General features: G+C 42.4%; 1 protein-coding gene across 6 annotated transcripts in view; it reads right to left on the bottom strand.

Moving 5' to 3' along the window:
* Positions 1–19,418, bottom strand: part of RAP1GDS1 (Rap1 GTPase-GDP dissociation stimulator 1) — a 97,295-nt gene that overhangs the window by 15,783 nt on the left and 62,094 nt on the right. For 5 of the 6 annotated variants that reach the window (XM_082238433.1, XM_082238431.1, XM_082238432.1 and 2 more), the window contains 6 exons: positions 18,300–18,446; positions 6,453–6,581; positions 4,063–4,188; positions 2,835–2,978; positions 2,010–2,141; positions 1,308–1,442 (listed from right to left, as the gene is read on the bottom strand). In XM_082238433.1, coding sequence (XP_082094559.1) covers positions 1,308–1,442; positions 2,010–2,141; positions 2,835–2,978; positions 4,063–4,188; positions 6,453–6,581; positions 18,300–18,446 — 813 coding nt within the window. The remainder of the gene's footprint in view (positions 1–1,307; positions 1,443–2,009; positions 2,142–2,834; positions 2,979–4,062; positions 4,189–6,452; positions 6,582–18,299; positions 18,447–19,418) is intronic. The other variant, XM_082238434.1, reaches the window with a different exon arrangement.

Below are 19,418 nucleotides of genomic sequence, written 5' to 3'. Positions count from 1 at the left end.
TTCAGAAGAATGCAAATCATCTCCCTCCTATCATAATCATTATTATGCGAATGACAAACAATACACCTTGCAAACAGCTGTCTGTAACACTGCAAGGAGCCTGTGCTTTTCGCTCAGTCTCTTGGGACCTCTCTTCCGCCATTCTTGGCGACTGCACCTCTTCCACCCCTGTGAGGCTCTCTACCCCCACGTGCGAAGCAGGAGACAGACTTTGCTCCGGAATGCATTTTAATTAAAAGTGAGAAGTTAGATGGCATTTCGAACATGGGCTAACAAGATGTTGCTTGTTCCAGCAGAGATTTCCACCCCAGAAGCTTAGGCTTTATTTTTAACAAGCACTTTTCACTAAGCTGCATTTCCTCCTTGCTGAGGGAATTTTGATAGTAATTTGCACCTCTTCTCAAAATCTTGGTTTGTTTAGGGGTTTTTTTAAAAAAAGATTTAAGTGAAATGAGGTGGGAGAATAAGAAGGTTTGTGGGTGCGTGTGTGTATCTACACACAGAATGCATCTGCTGCTCTAATAACCCTTAGCTGTACCATAAACATATACAAATAGACCTGGAAAGCAAATAGGTTGCTCACAGCTGAGTAACTTCCTAACAGGAGTTCAAAGGGAAATAAAAACAAGAGATGTAATGCTGCACAGAGATGCATGTAGAAGAGAAAAGTATTTGACGGGACTCTGGCTGTTTCCCCCACACTTCATTATATCTGGTCTGCCATCAATCCAACACGGGTCAATTCAATTATATCCAAATCTCATAAACAAAGTCAAAGTGGGCGCTGCCTTCTGGTTTGGCAACCAAATTTGCTCCTGATCTTTATAGCAAATCCAGCCACTTGCATCTCCACCTCCTCTTCTTTATACAGTACTGTAGTATTATATTTTATAATACAAACATAATATACATAACATGGTATTTATCTGACATTTGCCCATAAGTGCTCGTGATATGATTGCAGCACTGCAATCCTTACACTACCAAGTAAGGTTGCCCAGTATTTGTCTCCCCGCATTAGAGATAAAGGAGTATAGTTAGTGCCACCCAGTTCATCTCTCATGTATTAATCATTAGGAAAACGAGGTTAAGGCTGCAATGCTAAGTGCACTTAGTAGGGAATAAGCCCAAAGAACACAGCAGGACTTACTTCTGAGTAAACCTGTAGAGGATTGTGCTAAACTGTTTCCTAATGATACGCAGCAGGACACACAATTTGGAGGAGCAGACTTTCACCACCCCATACACCGACACCCCCCCTTTCCTCGGAGCTGCTCCTGCGTTTGGAAACACACTAAATTGCTTACCAGGAATAGCGAGGTTTCGGAGCGCGCTCAGTGCTGCATGCTGCACGGTAACATTGCCATCCTCTACGTGCCTGTCCAGGAGGTCCATCAGCTTCTGAACGATGCCATTATCCACCATATGGATACAGTTTCCATCTGCGCAAGACCAGACCATCAGAGCATGCATAAAACACTTCTCTGTTAAAAACAGTGTTTTTCCTCCACCCAAACTTTCAGCAATAAATTTTGCTCTTCTGCGACACTAGTTCATCATTTAAAATAGAACTGGGAAGATGAAACAAGAGTCTGAGACACTGTTTACCTGCTTTCCAAATTTTCTTTCTTCCTTTTTTTGCCTAGGCCATATGTATTTAAATGCACAGTCTCCCCTACTCCATATGTTCTTCAAATCACTTTGAAAACAGAATTCATGAGGGACATGCATGGCTGTTTACCTATTCCTTTGCCTTTCAGTGCATTGTGGGGACACCATCGCCTCGTCCCACCTAATGTTTGGCAAGTACTAATGTCCTACAAGGTGGCTATATTTTTAAGGTCTGAAAACAAACAAACAAAAATTTTCCGAGAGTCGGATCTCTGTTCGGCTGCTTATAATCCCCACCATAAAATGCACTATGCCAACAAATATATATTCCCTGCCCCAGTGCTATTTAAACTTTAGTGCTGACAACAAGCTGGAGTGTGAACCTCAATGATTTTTACCGTTTCTAGCAAAATTTGCAATCGCCAGTGCTCCTGCAAGCTGCAGCTGATGGCTATTAGATAGGATCCACAAAAGCACCCTTTGGAAAACACTTCCTTTTCCTCCTTCAAATAGTTTTTGCATTGATTCATCTGGGGGAGGAAAGAAACAAAGTACATTTGGACAAAGTATGAAAAATATAGATCTTTACAGCTGCTTCAGGCCAAGTCAAGCCATTAAATCCATCTGGTACAGTAGCGACTATACTGTTGACACTTGGGTGGTATTCAATTAAAAAACAGCACAAACAAAATGATTCCCACTTCTGCAACAGGACTTCCCCCTTTCTCCTCCCCACACCTGCTCCACAAGGTGGCAAAAACCCTAAAACAGATGGGGGGGGCACAGGGGGAGGAGAACTGGGAGAGACTGAACATTCACCTTACCATTAAGTTAAAATCTCCCTTAGCTCTCTATGGAATCAGATGGGACCTTGGGCTTGTTACATTTAGCTAGAGATGCCACATTTAACTAGAGATAGCATCTAGGATACAGTGCCCTGCCACTGCCACATTCAATAAAACTTCCTTGTACCCATTGGGCTTACAGCACATGTAAAAGTTCAACCTATACAAAGAAAATCAGCATGTCTGGGGACCATGCCTGCCAACTGTCTAGGAAAAGTTGCTGGTTGTGAAAAAGAAGAAAAGCAGTTTTAGCTGAAACTACTAAAACTCAGCCACTCTAGGAGAACACAAGCTAACCCACAGACTGCAATGCGATGGCTAGAACCCGATATGCTAATGACAGCATGAGAATTCCCAGGTTCCACATGCAATACTCACCTCCCAGCAGTAGTAGAACCATAAGATCAGAGGCAGTTTTGAGCTCAGCAATGTCGTCCTCTTTGTCACTGTCCACGGTCTTTTGGACTATCTCAAGTAGACACTCCACCAGGCCTGCTTCAACCAGCTGTAGCTTAATGATATCTGGGTGAAGACAGAAGAACCTAAATATAAAATGCTTTTAAAATACAGTGGTACTTCCAGTTGTGGATGGGATCCCAAGGTTTCCACGACCTGAGGACTGCTTCTGCGCATGCGCAGACTGCTTTTGCGCATGCGCGCAGGGCTAAACCCAGTAAAATACTTCTGGGTTTGCTGCGTGCGCATCCCGAAGTTTACATAACCAGAGGGTTACGTAAACGGAGCTTCGACTGTACTGTGACTCCAAATAAGGCGTAGCAAAAGCAAGAAGACAAGGAGACTACTAGCCATTATGACTATGCCCTGTCTGCAAAGTTGGAGGCATCGATGTTTCTGAATTCTAGTTGCAGGAAGCCAATGAAGGGGAGAGTGGTCTTGTGTTCAAATCCTGATTGCGGGTTTCCCACAGGCATCTGGTTGGCCACCGTGAGAGTGGGATGCTGTTTACTAAAGATTTACTTGGTTTGCTGCATTTTATGAGTTGTACTGTTGTTGTTTTCCTCACAGAGCAAATTCATATGCTTCTGCTCCGCTTTCTTAACCCTCCTTTAATTTTTTTCCCTTGTTCCATCCAATCACAGTTCTTTAGCCTTGAATGTTACTGGATTTGGATTTGATATCCCGCTTTATCACTACCTGAAGGAGTCTCAAAGCGGTTAACATTTTCCTTTCCCTTCCTCCCCCACAACAAACACTCTGTGAGGTGAGTGGGGCTGAGAGACTTCAAAGAAGTGTGACTGGCCCAAGGTCACCCAGCAGCTGCATGTGGAGGAGCAGAGACGCAAACCCCGTTCCCCAGATTACGAGTATACCGCTCTTAACCACTACACAACACTGGCTCTCTGCAACTTCTGTCATCCTCAGCTATTAGTCAGGGCTGATGGTAATTGTAGTCCAGCAGCATCTGGGGACCCAAGATTGAAGAACTGTGCATAGTACAAAACACTGAAATAAAGGGGAGGGGCTCAGTCAAGGGTTTCCACACAGACCATTTCAGCTGGACACAGCTTCCTCAGCAAGAGCCATGACTCAGCCAAATAAAATGAATTTCTCTCCCTCAGAAACAAAACTGTCACCAGAGTCTCACCATTTTCTGCCAAAGGAGCCAAAACTTCAAATATCATCTCCTTCTTGTCATGTTCTATTTGCTTTTTGAACAGTTTCACAAGCTCTTCAGCAATGTTTGTGTAGGCGAATTGCTCTTTGCTTGATTCTGTGAAATCCAAAAAGGGGAAAGCTAAGTGCACAGAATGGCAGCACTGTTTTCTCTTCAGTTTATTAGGAGGTTACTCGGCGCAGTGATTAACAGAGCTAAACGCTCTTCGCAGACAGGAACAATATACTCCCATACTTAAGCCTGTCACTAAATGAAAAGAAAAACATCCAGGCCTTTTAAGATAAATGTGATGACCTGAATTATTAATTATGTTCAAAGCTGTTAAAAATTTGCACCAGTGGAACGTGAACGTACCCATAGCAACAGCAAAATTACCAACATATAAATTAAGCCTTCAGCTGCCATCAGCTGAACAAGAAAAATTACAGAGTGAGTGCACTGGGTTTCTGATTGAAGAGACTAAAGGTCAGACCCGGACCTTAACATTTACATGGCTGCATGCTGGCAGAATTTGTTCTGGTGTCTCAAAACAGACAAATCCAGATGCTTTGATTCATCCTTCTTTCTGGGTACCCTGAGTCTGATGGCTTTTAAAATGCAGGTGCAATATTAAGTTTATTGACTTGTTTCTGACATCTTAAGCCATCCATCAATCAATCTACACAGTTGCCAATGTTAGCTACTTAATTTTTTTTTTAATGGCTGTATTATGTGGGAACCAGTGGGCTTGCTTTCAATACAACTCACAAGAGTAAAGAGAAGCAATGGTGATGTCCACACGTCATGCAAAGCCAAACCATGGCTTAACATGACAGCACTGGCTCCTGAGAAGGAGATCACAGCTGCTTGCTGCTTCCCAGGGTTTTTAGATTGGTGTGGGTTTGGCTTAGCATGTTGTCTGAATCCAGGATGGCTACGATCTCTCCTTCTTCAATGAAACCTATAAGCACAGGACAAACATTGGCTACAGACCATGGTTAAAGGCAAGAGCTTAAGAATGACCCTGGCACACGTTGCCAAAAAGAAGAAGACGATGCCACACCTTAGCTTAGCTGCCATTGACAACTGACCTAAACACCCCAGGGAGCAGCAAATTGGTTGTGATTCCCTCTCAGACAGACAGCACATTTGCGTCATCACAGGGAGCATGTGGCTGTTAGGTGGTTGAGTTAAAGTAGGCCATGGGAACTTGAGGGCTGTGCCAAAGGCTTCACAGAAAAGGTGGGTTGTGAGGAGGGATTTAAAGGAAATGAGAGAGGAAGCAGGTCTTAACATACAGGGCTAATATTGAACATAAGAACTAGCAGAACCAAACTTTATGGGTCATTTACGCACAGTGGCAATATATTTGTTTTAATTATATCATTTTACTGTCACAGAACGCCCTTGCCAAGCCCAACCACTGTGGATGGGTAAGGTGGTCTTGCTGCTTGCTCCCTCTGCAGCATATTAACTTGAGCAATAAAACAATACAAACAGGAGAAATCATCAACGTTGTAGTAAAAACATAAAATTATCATGTGATCTGAAAATTGTTATGGCTCCTCCAGTGTCAAGCAGACATTAAGAACCCATTTCCATAAAAAGAGGTGAGGGAAAGAGCTGGCGGAGGAGACACACAGCAATGAATACTATGAATACTAAATGAAATTTAATCATTCTAAGCTATCACTGTCAGTTTCTGCTTTCAAATTTGCTATATTTATCACAGACTTCTGAAAACGGAAAGTTTGCCCAGATTGAATGCTATAGTACAAAATTGGTTTGTTTGCTTTTAAAGTTTTTATTCCAAAATTTTCCAGGTTGTTTTTTTTCCAGGCCTATCTGGACCACTGTAAGATGAAGGCAAACACCAATGCTGTTTGCATGAGAGGTCCTTCTAAACTCTTCCCTGATATCAAGTAAAGGTATCTAATTTTATAACCGTGCATAGACTTCTTTTTATAAGCTGTTATACTTTCTTGAGAGATAGAAAGCAACACTTCTTATAGTTAGGCAGTGAGGAAAAATCTGATAGGAAGTTGTATTTGAACCTTAGAAATAAACTTTATTTATGTCAGGAGTAACCAATATGGCACCCTCTACATGTAGTTGGGCTCCACCTCCTATCGACACCAATCAGCATGGTCAATGGTTAGTGGGGATGGAAGCTGTAGCCCAAGTGGAAAGATGAACTCGTGTAGACATCAGGCAGGCAGAGAAAAGCTGGAAAGGGGAACTTGGGATACTTGAATAGTGAATACAGATGAAAATATCAGCACTGGTCCTCCTTTTATAAACTTGCCATAAATAGTAAATTAGAACAATGTAACATTTATAAATAAAGAGAACAGGTTTGTGGGTTGCATCCCAGGACTTACCAAGTTCTGCTAAATTGCCAAACGCAACAAGGCACATTTCAGTCAAAGCCGAATTTTGGCAATGAATGCCCAACAATTTCACTAACGTAGGGATAACTCCCATGTTGATGAGCTGAGATTGTAGGGTATCTAAAGACAGACACACACAAAAAAGGACAAACGTATTTGAGTTAGCACTGCCTTCGCAGTATCACAGTATCCTTAATTATTCTCCAATGTCAATAATTTAAGCAAGGAGGCAACTGTAACCTACAATCAAAACATTGCTCCTCCTTGTTCTTCTGATGTCTGCTTAGTATTCAAACCTATTATGGGAAAGAAATCCCCATACTACATGAGAGAGACTGCCTCTCTCTGGCCACAAACCCATTTAATAATAAACTATTATAGTTTCTCCAAAATAATCTTAGACGTTGTTAAACCAGCTTTCCCAATCAGATGCCCTCTAGATGCTTGTTGGACTACAACTTCCATCATTCCTGGTCATTGGCTGTAGTGGCTGGGGCTGATGTGAGTTGGAGTCTAACAACATTTAGAGAGCACATGGTTGGGGAAGGATGTGCTAGTGTGCATATATCCTCAGCGGGTCATAAATTTATTAACAACAAAGAGAAGGGAATATATATGCTGTGCCATCACTGCCTTCAATGTCTGTGCCAGCAGAGAGTCTCTCCAGAGTGATAGAAAAATCCATGCATGCATTTCTACTTGCCCTCTGAAACCTCACAGAATTATGGATTGTGGCCTTTTACTGCAAATATTGCATGTACATTCTACTGCTTTCCAAAGGCTTCTCCAACGATAGCTGCAGCCCAAGTAAATGAAAAATGCATTTCTCATTTATACTTTCCAAATTGCCTCTTAAAGCTAGTGACTAAATACATCTCAGTATTTCAGGTAACGGAATGCTTCTGTCAACACAACCAAATAAATCTGAAGACCAGATTAAATCAATAATCATAATCATAATAAGGCAAGGTTACTCCGTTCATCACAAAAACCCCCTTGGAAGCCTGCAATTACAAATTATGTACACTAGATTTTCAGTTTCATGAAGAGTAATAATAGGTATATTGATGCAATGTCATAGGCAGTCTCGCTTTCCCCTCACCAATGCATTTTTTTGCTTTTAAATAGTAAGGTTAGCAGGAAAAGACAGAAAAGTACTTATGGACACTTAACACGCTAAAAGTGTTATGCAAACAAGTCACAATATAGGTTACAAAAAGCTTGATAAAACAAAGTGGCTTAACAGAGAACAAGGACGAAACATTTCAGAAGAGTCCATTGCCACTATGGTATAATCTTCATAGATAAAAAAATATTATTGTGTGTAGATATTTGCAAACAAAAATATGTTTGAAGATTATCCATTAGGAGACACCATTAGTTTACAAAACAAAAACAAAAGCTTCCACAATTTAACAAGTGAAATATGTTTGCTTTGCAACAGAAGGAAACGATGCAAAAATGAATTGTAGTCATACTGCACTCAGATTCCTCCAAGGATGCCCCTGAGCAAAATAACGGGAGCCTATCGCCTCACTGACTGACTCCTGGATTTTAAAAGCAAAAGCGGTCGTATGTGTGATAGTCTTAAACCTTTGTGCACAGAATATCTGCAAACTGCCCCCCTCCCACCTTCTGAACCAGATCGGAATATATCTTGTTCCGGACATTCAAAGGATTATAATTTGATTTTTGATTATTAAAGGCACGGATTCAGTAACTTCCTGCAGCAAAAAGGCACATAACACAACAATGGACAGCCCATGATGCTGGGGCATAAAGGAGCAAGCCTGTGTGTTATCACTGGATCTCCAAACCTTTCTCCTGTTGCAGGCTTGTGTTGACAACCACTGACAAAAAGGTAACTCAAGCTTTTGAACGAGTGGCTGGATGTTTGCAGATGTCCCGTTGCTAAAACCTTGCCTAGATTCCGTTCACATCAGCCAAGACAGAGTGTGTCTCCGTTCCGACACTCACCTAATGCAAAGCTAACAGAAACACACAGGAATACCCAGGCTATTCACCGTCTATATTTTCTAAGCTGACTGGCAGATCTACATAGCCTTGGACAGCCTTGTCTTTCCTATTACCTGCTATCTGTTCCTTTCAACTGGAGGTGCCAGGGATTGACTCTGGGGCCTTCTGGGTGCAATGTGGAAATGCTACGACCACCGAGTGGTGATTCAAGGGTCAAGGAGTGGAGGCGTGATCTCTCCTCAATAATCAAAGCAGGGGTGGTAAGCTTTGTCCTTCAAGATGGTGCTGGATTAAATTCTCATCGTCCCCAAATATTGGCCATGCTGGCTGGCTGGGGCTGATGGGAGTTGGAAGTTCAACATCATCTACATCAGTGTTTCCCAAACTTTTTTGGGCAACGGCACACCTGTTTAATGAAAAAAATCTCGCGGCACACCACCATTACAGCCCCGTGACGTCAGCGCGCAGTGTCACGCCGGGAGGGACGCACGAAAGTGAAAGTTTTTTCCCTCCCCCTTGCCAGGGAACCTCCAAGCTTTGGGGGTGGGAGGAGGCAGCAGAGCGAGGGACTGAGGGACGGCGGCAACTGAGGCGGCGGCGGCTATTGTGGTGGCGGCGATAGCGGGCGGAGGAGGGGGCAGCGGCGGGGCTTGAGGAGCCGTCGCCGAGAGTTGCTGCTGCTGCTGTTGCTGCTGCTGCCCGGACATGCCGGCCTCCTCCTCCTCCGCTGTCTCGCGCTCCTCCCTTTTGCACACGCTGCCCCGCCGCTCGGCACCACCACCGCGGAGCCGCCCCCGGCTCGACGCGGATCCTCGCCGCCGCCGCCTCTCACCGCCCGACTCGCCCGCCTCCCTCCCACGGCACACCAGCCAACGTCTCACGGCACAGTAGTGTGCCGCGGAACACCGGTTGGGAAACACTGATCTAGATCAGCGATTCTCAACCTCTGGGTCCCCAGATGTTGTTGGACTACAACTCCCATCACCCCTAGCTAGCAAGGCCAGAGCTCAGGGATGATGGGAGTTGTAGTCCAACAACATCTGGAGACCAACAGGTTGAGAACCGCTGATCTAGAGGGCCACTGGGTAGCCACCATAAGGTATGATCTGGGTCCTTCATCCAATTGCCAAAATGACACCACACTCTTTCCTCTCCAAAAAGGATAATATTGCATGATTCACCCATCTGAGTGGCAGGAGGGCCCTCTTGTTCCACCACCACCACAGGAAGAGGATTTTGTGCGCAAGTAGGAGTCTGAACAGAGGCCAGCAAGCTTGGAAAAATGGGAAGAAAATGCAAATTGTCAGCATTAATGTAGCAGTCAGTATTCTCCTCTGAGCTAATTTACTGAAATTTAGTATATTTTTAAGCCAAGAGCTCTTTCTTACAAAGCTTATTAAGAAACCATTACAATCAGAGAATGTTGCTTGAGGATGAGTGTTGAAGCTGGTCCTGTAACATGGTGTACCAACTAAAGGTTACAATCCTGTTCCTCTAAAATTAGTTGAATTTTTATTCTGATAGCAGAAGGATAGCACTGCAAAGAGTAGAGGCTAAAAATAAAGTTTAACTGCTGATTGGTAGAATGTCATATGTTTAAATGAATGTCTTTGATTACCTAAGGCGTCTTTTTTATTTTATTTTTGGGAAAATATTCCTTATTCTGTTTTTCAGGCACTGTACTTTTTATGTATTCCACCCTCTCTCTGCAAATATTAGATGGCTAAATCTCCAAGATTTCATATTCATATTGGTTTAAGGACATGCACCTTTTACTTAATAAATCAGTTTGTAATTTCAGCTTTTACAGACAATGGAAAATTATAATCGAAAATCGCTGGAGCATTTGAGTTCAGCTTCTGAAGCTGCAGAAAACAAACTGTACAATTTACCACTAACTGGTTGTATTTATGTGTAAGCCTTCTAAAGACTACAAGATGCTGGAAAGCCCCCACTGTTACAAAGCTGCTTACATTTATTTTTCAGCAAGTGCGTGAAAGTGCCCCATGCATACAGGAATGGGTAAATAACAATTCATTCTCCTTTAATGCCATTCTAAGTTGTTCAGAATCTTGAGGCTCCTCTAGACATTAGTTTGGCTGTTGCTTGGTAATGCCAGACATTTGAGATTCCATGGAGGTCCATCAGCTTTGTCTTCTTCTAGTGAGTGCACAGGAAGAAGCCACAATGCAGCTAGCAAACACATCACCACAGATCATGTCAGAAGGAGCATGTGGATTATTTAGGAAACTTGGAAAAACAGAAGAGTCAATTGGCTCAACACAAGAATTAGGACACAGCATTGTGTTTCCCACTTTTAATTTCCATTTGTTTCCTCATATGCTCTTGGAATAGGGGTAGCCGATATACTATCCTTCAGATGTTACTGGATTCCCTATCCCATTAACTCCAGCCATGATGGCTAATGACCAGGGATGATGGGAACTAGAGTCAAACAACATCTGGACACTGGGCATTTGGTACATTATGATTTACTGATAGATACTGGGATGATCTGCCATACATTGGCAAGAGTGCCTGACCCCCAGTTGTTTAACAGTAGCAAAAACAAAGCTATTTATTCAATCTTATACTGAAATCAAATTCCTACTCAGAATCTGCCTAGAGGCACTCTGTTCTTTAACTCTAATGGTGTGTCTTTTGCACCTGGCGCTGGTTGGTAAATCGCTGAGCGAAAGATAGAAGTGGATCTTGCAAGCCTGAAATCTGCCCAGAGGCTCCCAGTAAGAGAAGGCAGGAGCTGAAGACTCAGAAGAAACACAGAAAAAAGGACATAAAAGCACAACGTATGGCAAATAATGTGGATAGAAAGTTCATGCTGCTTCAAGAGATGTTAAGAAGCGATCATGGAATGTATACATTTGAAAATGCTTTGGAAACCAAAATCCCCCACATTCACAGTCGAACATCACCCCAGAAATTTGATTTTCTCAACCCAACTCTGGTTTCAATCTACTGAAAGGCTGTTGTTGCAGAACGTTTAGCCTGAAGTTTGGGCAACCAGACAAGTGGAACAATGTTTTAAGACACATTAACAGTTATATGACGAAACAAGCAATCTCATCCACTATGATTTGTAAACCAACTCAACCAAGCCTGCGGCTCATTAACACTGCAGGGAGACACAATGTATTTGACGAAGATATGAATTCAGATGCTAAGTAAGGCAACCTTGTGTGCTGCTTTAGTCAAGAGTTCATATAAGTGGTGAGTTTGAAGCTTATATTTTTAAGAGGAAGTGTGCTGACAGCCCAAGACTGGATGATGTGCAGAGTCAACTCTTTTGTGCAATATTTCATTCTATGCTTATTTAAGCCCTCTTTAGAATACCCAAAGAGAGCTGGTTTCCAAGAATTTTTTAGCTCATGCCTATGAAATGTATATATTTACCATTACGTAACTGTAACCTACCGCTATACCTTTGGAAATGCAACTTTCAAGCAATATGCAAATAAACACACAAGCCACTGTAGACACAAGCATTAGCAAAGGAGAAATGCGTGGCTTGAATATTGATCCGCTTTCCATTTTTGCCTACATAAGATTTTCAAGTGGAGAAAAAGAAATGCAAAGCAGCAGAACATTAATCAACGAAAGCAATATATTCCAGTCACATACTTCCAGAGCACTTGCAAGATTAAGACAAGCTCAGTGGTTTTACATTACACTATTAAGAATTTTTCTTCAAAGGTAATGGAGGAAAAGTCGGATCTGGCAGATTGAATTTTAACACAAAATGAAATGAGAAAGTATAATGTAAAGAAACATGATTTTTAGATACAAACAATGTGTGTGTGTGTGTGTGTGTGTGTGTGTGTGTGTACACAGGAAATAAGATAACAGTTCTACATACCTCTTGTGTTTCTATTTTTATATCTCAAATCAATAAATTAATAAATACCATATGGTGCAGTGGTCTGGGTGTTGGGTTGGGTCAGGGGTAGCCAGGGAGTGGCTCAGCTAACATGGCTAATGGCCAGGTATGGTGGGAGTTTAGTCCAACAACATATGGAGGACACCAAATTGGCTACGCATAGGCGAGGTTGAAAGACTGTAGCTTGCACAAGTCACAGAGTGAGCTTCTGAAATCCCCAGATCCAAACCTGTCTTCTAGTTTTGTTGTTAAGCTCTGAGCTACCTGGATGAAGGACGGGATAAATACACTAAACAAAATGTTGACGTGTGGACCAGTCTCCTTCAGTGTTTCAGAAAGCCAGCCACACCTCCTTCCAGTGTGGTGTAGTGGTTAAGAGCGGTAGTCACGTAATCTGGGAAACCGGGTTCGCGTCTCCGCTCCTCCACATGCAGCTGCTGGGTGACCTTGGGCTAGTCACACTTCTGTGAAGTCTCTCAGCCCCACTCACCTCACAGAGTGTTTGTTGTGGGGGAGGAAGGGCAAGGAGAATGTTAGCCGCTTTGAGACTCCTGAAGGGGAGTGAAAGGCGGGATATCAAATCCAAACTCTTCTTCTTCTTCTTCTTCCAGGCACTCAATTTAATTTGCCCTCCCCAACAGACACTCAACGTTTTGGGACTGCTGAGCATGCTCAGTCCTCATTGGGCCTTGTTGTTGTTGCCCTGTTAGGTTTCGTTTTCTAAAGGACGGGTTGCTAAAATTTTACCCTCCAGATGTTGTTGGACTAAAACTATCACCCCTGACTTTTGGCCATGTTGGCTGGGGCTCCTAGGAGGTAGAGTCCAACCATGTCCAAAGGGTCCCAGGTTAGCCACTTTGTACTTCTGTAAACATTGGAGTTCCCCCCAAGCATGATAATAAATCCCTGTTGCTCACCAGTGGCACCATTTTGCCTAACGACCTGTCAGCACTCACCACCTGAGTTTGTTATCAGAAGGAGTGGAAATTCCAGGCTATGATTTGATCTTACAAATTCTCACTTACACCCATAGTTATGACTCAGCAAAACAAATGGAATATGGACCAACAACCACAAGACTTCCTTCATCAGTAAATGTATTCTTGGGATGGAACAAACATCGCACCAACGTGACAGGCATACACACCCAGTTTGGGAACGCTTAAGGATTTGGGTGGCAGAGGACTCATCGTGTTTGAACCATCCTTTGCTGGCAATGCTATCATTCCGTAAAGAGGAATTTGTATCTTACAAGATCCCTTTTACAGAAAAATACATCTGTATCTACACATACCTTGCAAGATGGGAGGAAAAAGGAGAGAAGAAGTTGCATATACCCATTTGAAAAGCTGTTCATCTGACTGCTGCAGTCCCCACCCACCACCACTGCAATGCTTCAGAGGCAATAAATCAGGGGGTGGCCAAACTCTGGCTGCTGCACAGATCAAGTGAAGCTCATGGGAGGACTTAGAAAGTAAAATTTAAAAGCCTCTTACTTTGTTAGCAGGCTGGTGGCCACAATTAAAATTATTCATCCCCCTCGCTTACAGGATTAAAGTACCATGTGAAGCAGCAAGGTAAATGGCAAAACTGAATAAACAATAACACAGCAGGGTGGCGGATGAAGAAGAGATTTGGGGAGCAAAGGATAAACCATGGCAATGACAGCTTTTAGTAAGCGAGGAAGAAAAGCTTATGAAAACAGAACTCTGGTGTGATTATCAAGCCATTGTGGGTGAGGCGGGGATGGAGAATCTGGGTGCACCCTGTGACTTGGCCATATGAAGATCTGGCTCCTCAGCTCTTTAGAGTACATTCCTAACCCCATTTACCTGGGAGTAGGACCCACTGAATTTCATAGGACTTACTTCTGAGGAGACATAGTTAGGACTTGCAATGTTAGTCTATTTACTTTGGGCACCACAGCTGTAAAAGGAGAAAAGGGCAGCTTGTTAACTTGGAAAAGGTATGGAAATGAAAGGAAAAAGCAGCAGCATTTTAGAAGGAGGATAAAAAATCAGTGTGCATTTAATGTATTATTCACAGAACTATCATCAGATCATAGGAACTGTCATTGATGCAATCCACAGCCCTGGATGCAGGTTGAATGAGACGGAGGTGCCGCGGAGCCCAGCCTTTGAGAATCACCTCCTCAAATGGTGGGCGGCAGCTACCACTGGCCCCTTCTGGCATGGAAATGCACAGAACAGGGCATTTTGGGTCAGGGGCTGGACCAACACAGTATCCATTGGTTCCTAATTTAGCCCAACTGCTGTCACATGACAGCAATGGGCCCAATAAAGGTCTCTTCACAGCACCAGCTTGGGAGCCGCCTTAGCAGAGGCCCTTTTTTTCTCTTCCACACACAACCCAGTCACCTTTCGCTGTGACCGGTGTGAGTAGCAGAACTGTGGCTATGCCTATACTGCTCCACTATGTTCCCCAGTGCCAGCTAGGGGTTTAAGAGCAAAAGAAGAGTTTCCTGGATAGGGCCAATGGCTCATTGAGTCCAGAATCCTTTTCTCACAGTGGCCACCCAAATGCCTGTGGGAAAACCTCAACAGCACCCTCCTCTTCTGTGGCTTCCAGAAAATGGCATTCAGAACCTTTAATGCCTCTGACAGCAGAGGCCAAACCAGAAACCATTGATAGCCTTATCTTCCTTTTTCTGTTTTTTCTTTCAAAAGAAACAATTTGTTTAAGGTAGATAAGGACAAGGCGAAATTATACAATTGAATGTAAATATAGATGAGAAATGGCTATGTATTGTGAGTGCTTATCTACTTTTAAAAAAAATTCATACATGATCTGTTTTTTTACCTTTTTATTTTCTTTTTGTTCCCTTTTTCTTTACGCTGATATCTTACATTTCATTTCACTGTGTTATCATGAATAGCATTTTATAGAGGTATAAATAACTGTAAATATGAAAAGAGACAAAATGTTCTCTAATTCATTTTCCTTGGATAGGTGTATTTGTTTTCCTCTTTTGTATTTTCTTTTGTTGTGATTATGTATGTATTTTAATTTGTATTGAATAAAAATTTATTTAATAATAAAAATAATAATTAAAAAAAAAGATAGCCCTATCTTCCATGACTTTGCCCATCTTTTATTTGTTTTTTAGGAAACCAAGTTGGTGGCCTCCTGTGGGAATGAGCTCCATAGTTTAACTATGTGTTGGGTTTGGATTACATACCAATACTCAGGGCTTTTTCCCCCAGCTGGGACTCACTCTGTTAAAATCTTCAAACATTTGTAATAGATTTTTTTTTTCCTGAAAGAGGGGAAGCTTTTCTTTCTTTGGCTTTAAATTATGCACCTATGTGTTACAGCAGGCAGCACTGTAGAATAATTATTTCTCTTGTGAGTGTGAAGAGCAAACAGAGGTTTGTCTCATTGATTGATTGATTGATTGAATTTATATACCGCCCTATACCCGGAGGTCTCAGGGTGGTTAATGGAAAAGATCACACTATATAAAATAAAAATAAAAACAATAACCCAGTAACATCCCCCTCCCCCCCAAAACAGCCACATTTTAAAAGGGTATAGGATATTGATTAGGTAAACCAAAGGCCTGTTTAAAAAGGAATGTTTTTGCCTGGCGCCTAAAGGTGTACAGTATAATGAAGGCGCCAGGCGAACTTCCCTGGGGAGAGCATTCCACAGACAGGGAGCCACTACAAAGAAGGCCCATTCTCATGTTGCCACCCTCCTGACCTCTCGAGAAGGAGGCATCTTCTGGCATGGGTCCTGCTAGCCAGAGTTTCTGCAGGTAATTGTATCAAAAATCCTTTAAAACTTTTTTTTTTAAACATTTTAATCTACAACTTTCTAATCTATCATGGGATGCCAGTGTGCCTTTAAATACTGGAGGCCAATGAGAGTTCCAAGTAGGAAGACGTTAGGACAGCTGGAATTAGACCTTGGTCCTTGTGATTTCAGACTTCTTCCATTCTCCGACATTTCTGTTTTGCTACTTGGTTGTTACATTTTTTTGAAGTACAGAAAAGTTAATCCAGAAAATTTCAGGATCCTCTCACAAAACCGATATCGACTGTGATGTAACACCCCCCAAATATAAAGCTTCATGTGGTCTATTTTCAAAATTTCATCCCTGAGGTGGGAAGAAGTGTCCTGGATTTCCCTTTTTGCAGTCCAGCTCTAAAAGGGAAGGGGACATTACTTTTCTTCCCATCAGAGAGATGAACCAATGAAAATGGACCACATGAAGCTTTCTAATTCAGGATGCAAATATTCGAAGTGTGTCTTGCCACAGACACATTGTCAAAACAGTTTCTCCAACACAAACACACACTCCCCTTAATTATACTCCTTGAAATATGTCAAGGCCCTATAGAGTTTTTTTATGTTTTTTAAAAAAAGAGGGCATCAGTAATGCAGATTTTTTCTCCTGGATGGAATAAGTAGCTCATTTAAAATTTATACATTGTTTGGACTGCTCAAAAACTGTTTACCTGGGAGCTTATATTATAATTAGTTTATTTAGAAAAGTGCTCACAGGTGATTAGGAAGAACTGCCAGTTTAATAATGAACCTCAGAGATTGGGCAGGGGGGCAATCCTCTTGGGCTGCCCAATCGCCCTGTCTGTTAGAAATAATAGCTCTCCCTCTTCCTCAGATTAATTCAAGGGAGTCGGCAGAACCACTTCAAAGACGGGAGAAATCTATTAAGCTAAAACCATTTTGCAGACAGAAAAAAGTTAATGAGAAGACTTCATAGAATGGGACACAACAGCAGCAGAGCTGGGTGCCATACATAAAATGCACTGAACAGCAAAAGAAGCATTTTTGTTATTAAGAAAAGTGATGAAAGGACTATTTATGAAGGTTCACACAATCCTTTTAGACAAAAACCAGTTGCCCACATTCTGCCGCCAGACAGGGTCTGGCTTGATTGTTACTGGCTCACTTCAGAATGTCTTCTGAAACTTCATGTACCCTAGTTGTAGCATGAAGCTCCTGGCTTGCATTAAGCCTTAAACTCCCATTATGTCAAAACTTGGAAATTCTGGCTTAATGTCAGTTAGCAAACAAACAAACAAACAAACAAAGCATGATGCAATACAAGCCAGGATCTTGATAGTGAAGCCAGTGTGCAATTGGAGGGGAGCAAGATGGAGGGGGAAAGGGGAGGAGTTTGGCCCCAAGGCTAATTCTTAGCATCATAAACTCAATGGCCCAGTTCAGACAGTCTTTCCCAGTTTCATAAATCCACGTTTATGAAGCCTTGAATGACTGCCCTAACTGGGCCACTGACTCACAAAGGCTCAACCCAGATGTTAATTCCTGACATTATAAACCAATGTTTCCCAAACTTGGTTCTCCAGCTGTTTTTGGACTACAATTCCCATCATCCATGGCAACTGGTCTTGCTAGTTAGGGATGGTGGGAGTTGTAGTCCAAAACAGCTGGAGACCCAAGTTTGGAAAGCACTGTTAAACCATGGTTTATGAAGGCAGGCATGTGAAGCCCAAGCAGGGCCACTGAGTTCTCTATAGGGGTGTGCAACAGTTCCTTCCCATGGGGAACAGGAAAATGTCTTCACAACACCCCTCTGGCAAATAAAGAGCTCCCCTGCGTATGAGGTGTTGCCCCATACATTTCAACACAGGAAACAAAGCTGCATGAGTTTTCCTTTTCACATGCAAAATTGCTCCCTCCATTGAAATGAGGGGAGAAGCTCTCATTTGCTTCCAGAAGCCCTGTGCGCTTGTACATATACTGCACATGAGGATTTGAACAGGGACAAACATATATTTACTACTCTGATATTTACAATCATTTTGCTAATACAATGGGAAACACTGTTTTTACCTGTAATTAAAACAGCAACTTGTCTTGCGTACTGGTTTTAACATTATATAGATATATATTAAAAAAAGAAAATCCCAGGTGTATAATGTATTTAGAGAAAAGGGTTTCTTAGGATTTTTGTTTACCATTCTCATTGCTATAGTTCATCAGCATGCCACAAAAGACAGTCATGAGCTTCTCACTGGCTGGATCTGTTTTACTGCACAGTGACCTTAAATGGTCTATTACAATCTCTGCCCCACCTGCATGGTCAACTGCGCTTCTGCCCTCATCTGTAAAAAAAAGAGTCAAGTTAAAAATAAAATTAAAAAGGCACTTAAGAGTTCCAAACATAACAATAGTCATAAAAAAGTAGATGGGTCTCGGATAATTAGCGCTTCTGTAATCACAGCATGAACTGGGCAAAGTATTTACACAAGTGCTTAAGGGATAGGCTGCTACAGGCACCTTATTTTAAGGGCAATTTCTTGCAAGACATAAACCTGGGGAGAATCCCAAGGCCCACCCTCTCCAGGAGGTCCACGCAACCCTTCCCTCATGCCACCAGCTCTTGCGGTTTCTCTCCACGCAAGTGTGCTGAAGGACAGGGAAATCATTCCTTCACTGGGAAGGCAGAAGATAAAGAGCAGCAATGCAGTACAATTTCACTTGGAAGTAAATGCCACTGAACTCAATGAAACTTGCTTCTGAGTAGACACAGGATTGCACTGGTGTTTCCTCAGAGCCAAACACAGATAGATGCTGCTTCATAGCAAAAGTTGGTATGGCAACTACGCTTGAGGACCATAAATCAGGTAGACAGGGCCATCTTTTTAAAAAGTTAGTCAATTAGGGGGTAATGGAAATCCACAAAAAGCAGCCTTTCCCTTCTGTCCACAGGAGACAAAAGTATTCTGTTCCATGAATGGAATTCCACTCATTCATCTCTGGATCCAACCTGATAAAACTAAATTTGGGGAGAGGAAATTGTTAGAGAGAGTTTGACTGCAAGCTCCATGTTCAGACCAGTAGTGTGTGTCTCTCTTTGAAGGGAAAAAAGCATACTGTAAATTGAGAATGCCACATGATGCTAATTACAGGCTATCTGCCCTCCCTTTCTGATCCCAAAGTCCCAGAGTATTCCACAAAACATGCTCAGTGATCCCTAGTCAAAACAAGTTCAGTATGTGCTTATTCTTTCCTTGACTGTTACCCTGTCAACTTTAGCAGCCAAGTGAACTCCCACGCAAAACATGTTTCTCTAG

The sequence above is a fragment of the Podarcis vaucheri genome (assembly GCF_965113315.1).
Source record: "Podarcis vaucheri genome assembly, chromosome: 9".
NCBI lineage: Eukaryota > Metazoa > Chordata > Lepidosauria > Squamata > Lacertidae > Podarcis > Podarcis vaucheri.
The sequence above is the reverse complement of the archived record's forward strand: the minus strand, read 5'-3'. Positions and strand labels throughout refer to the sequence as shown.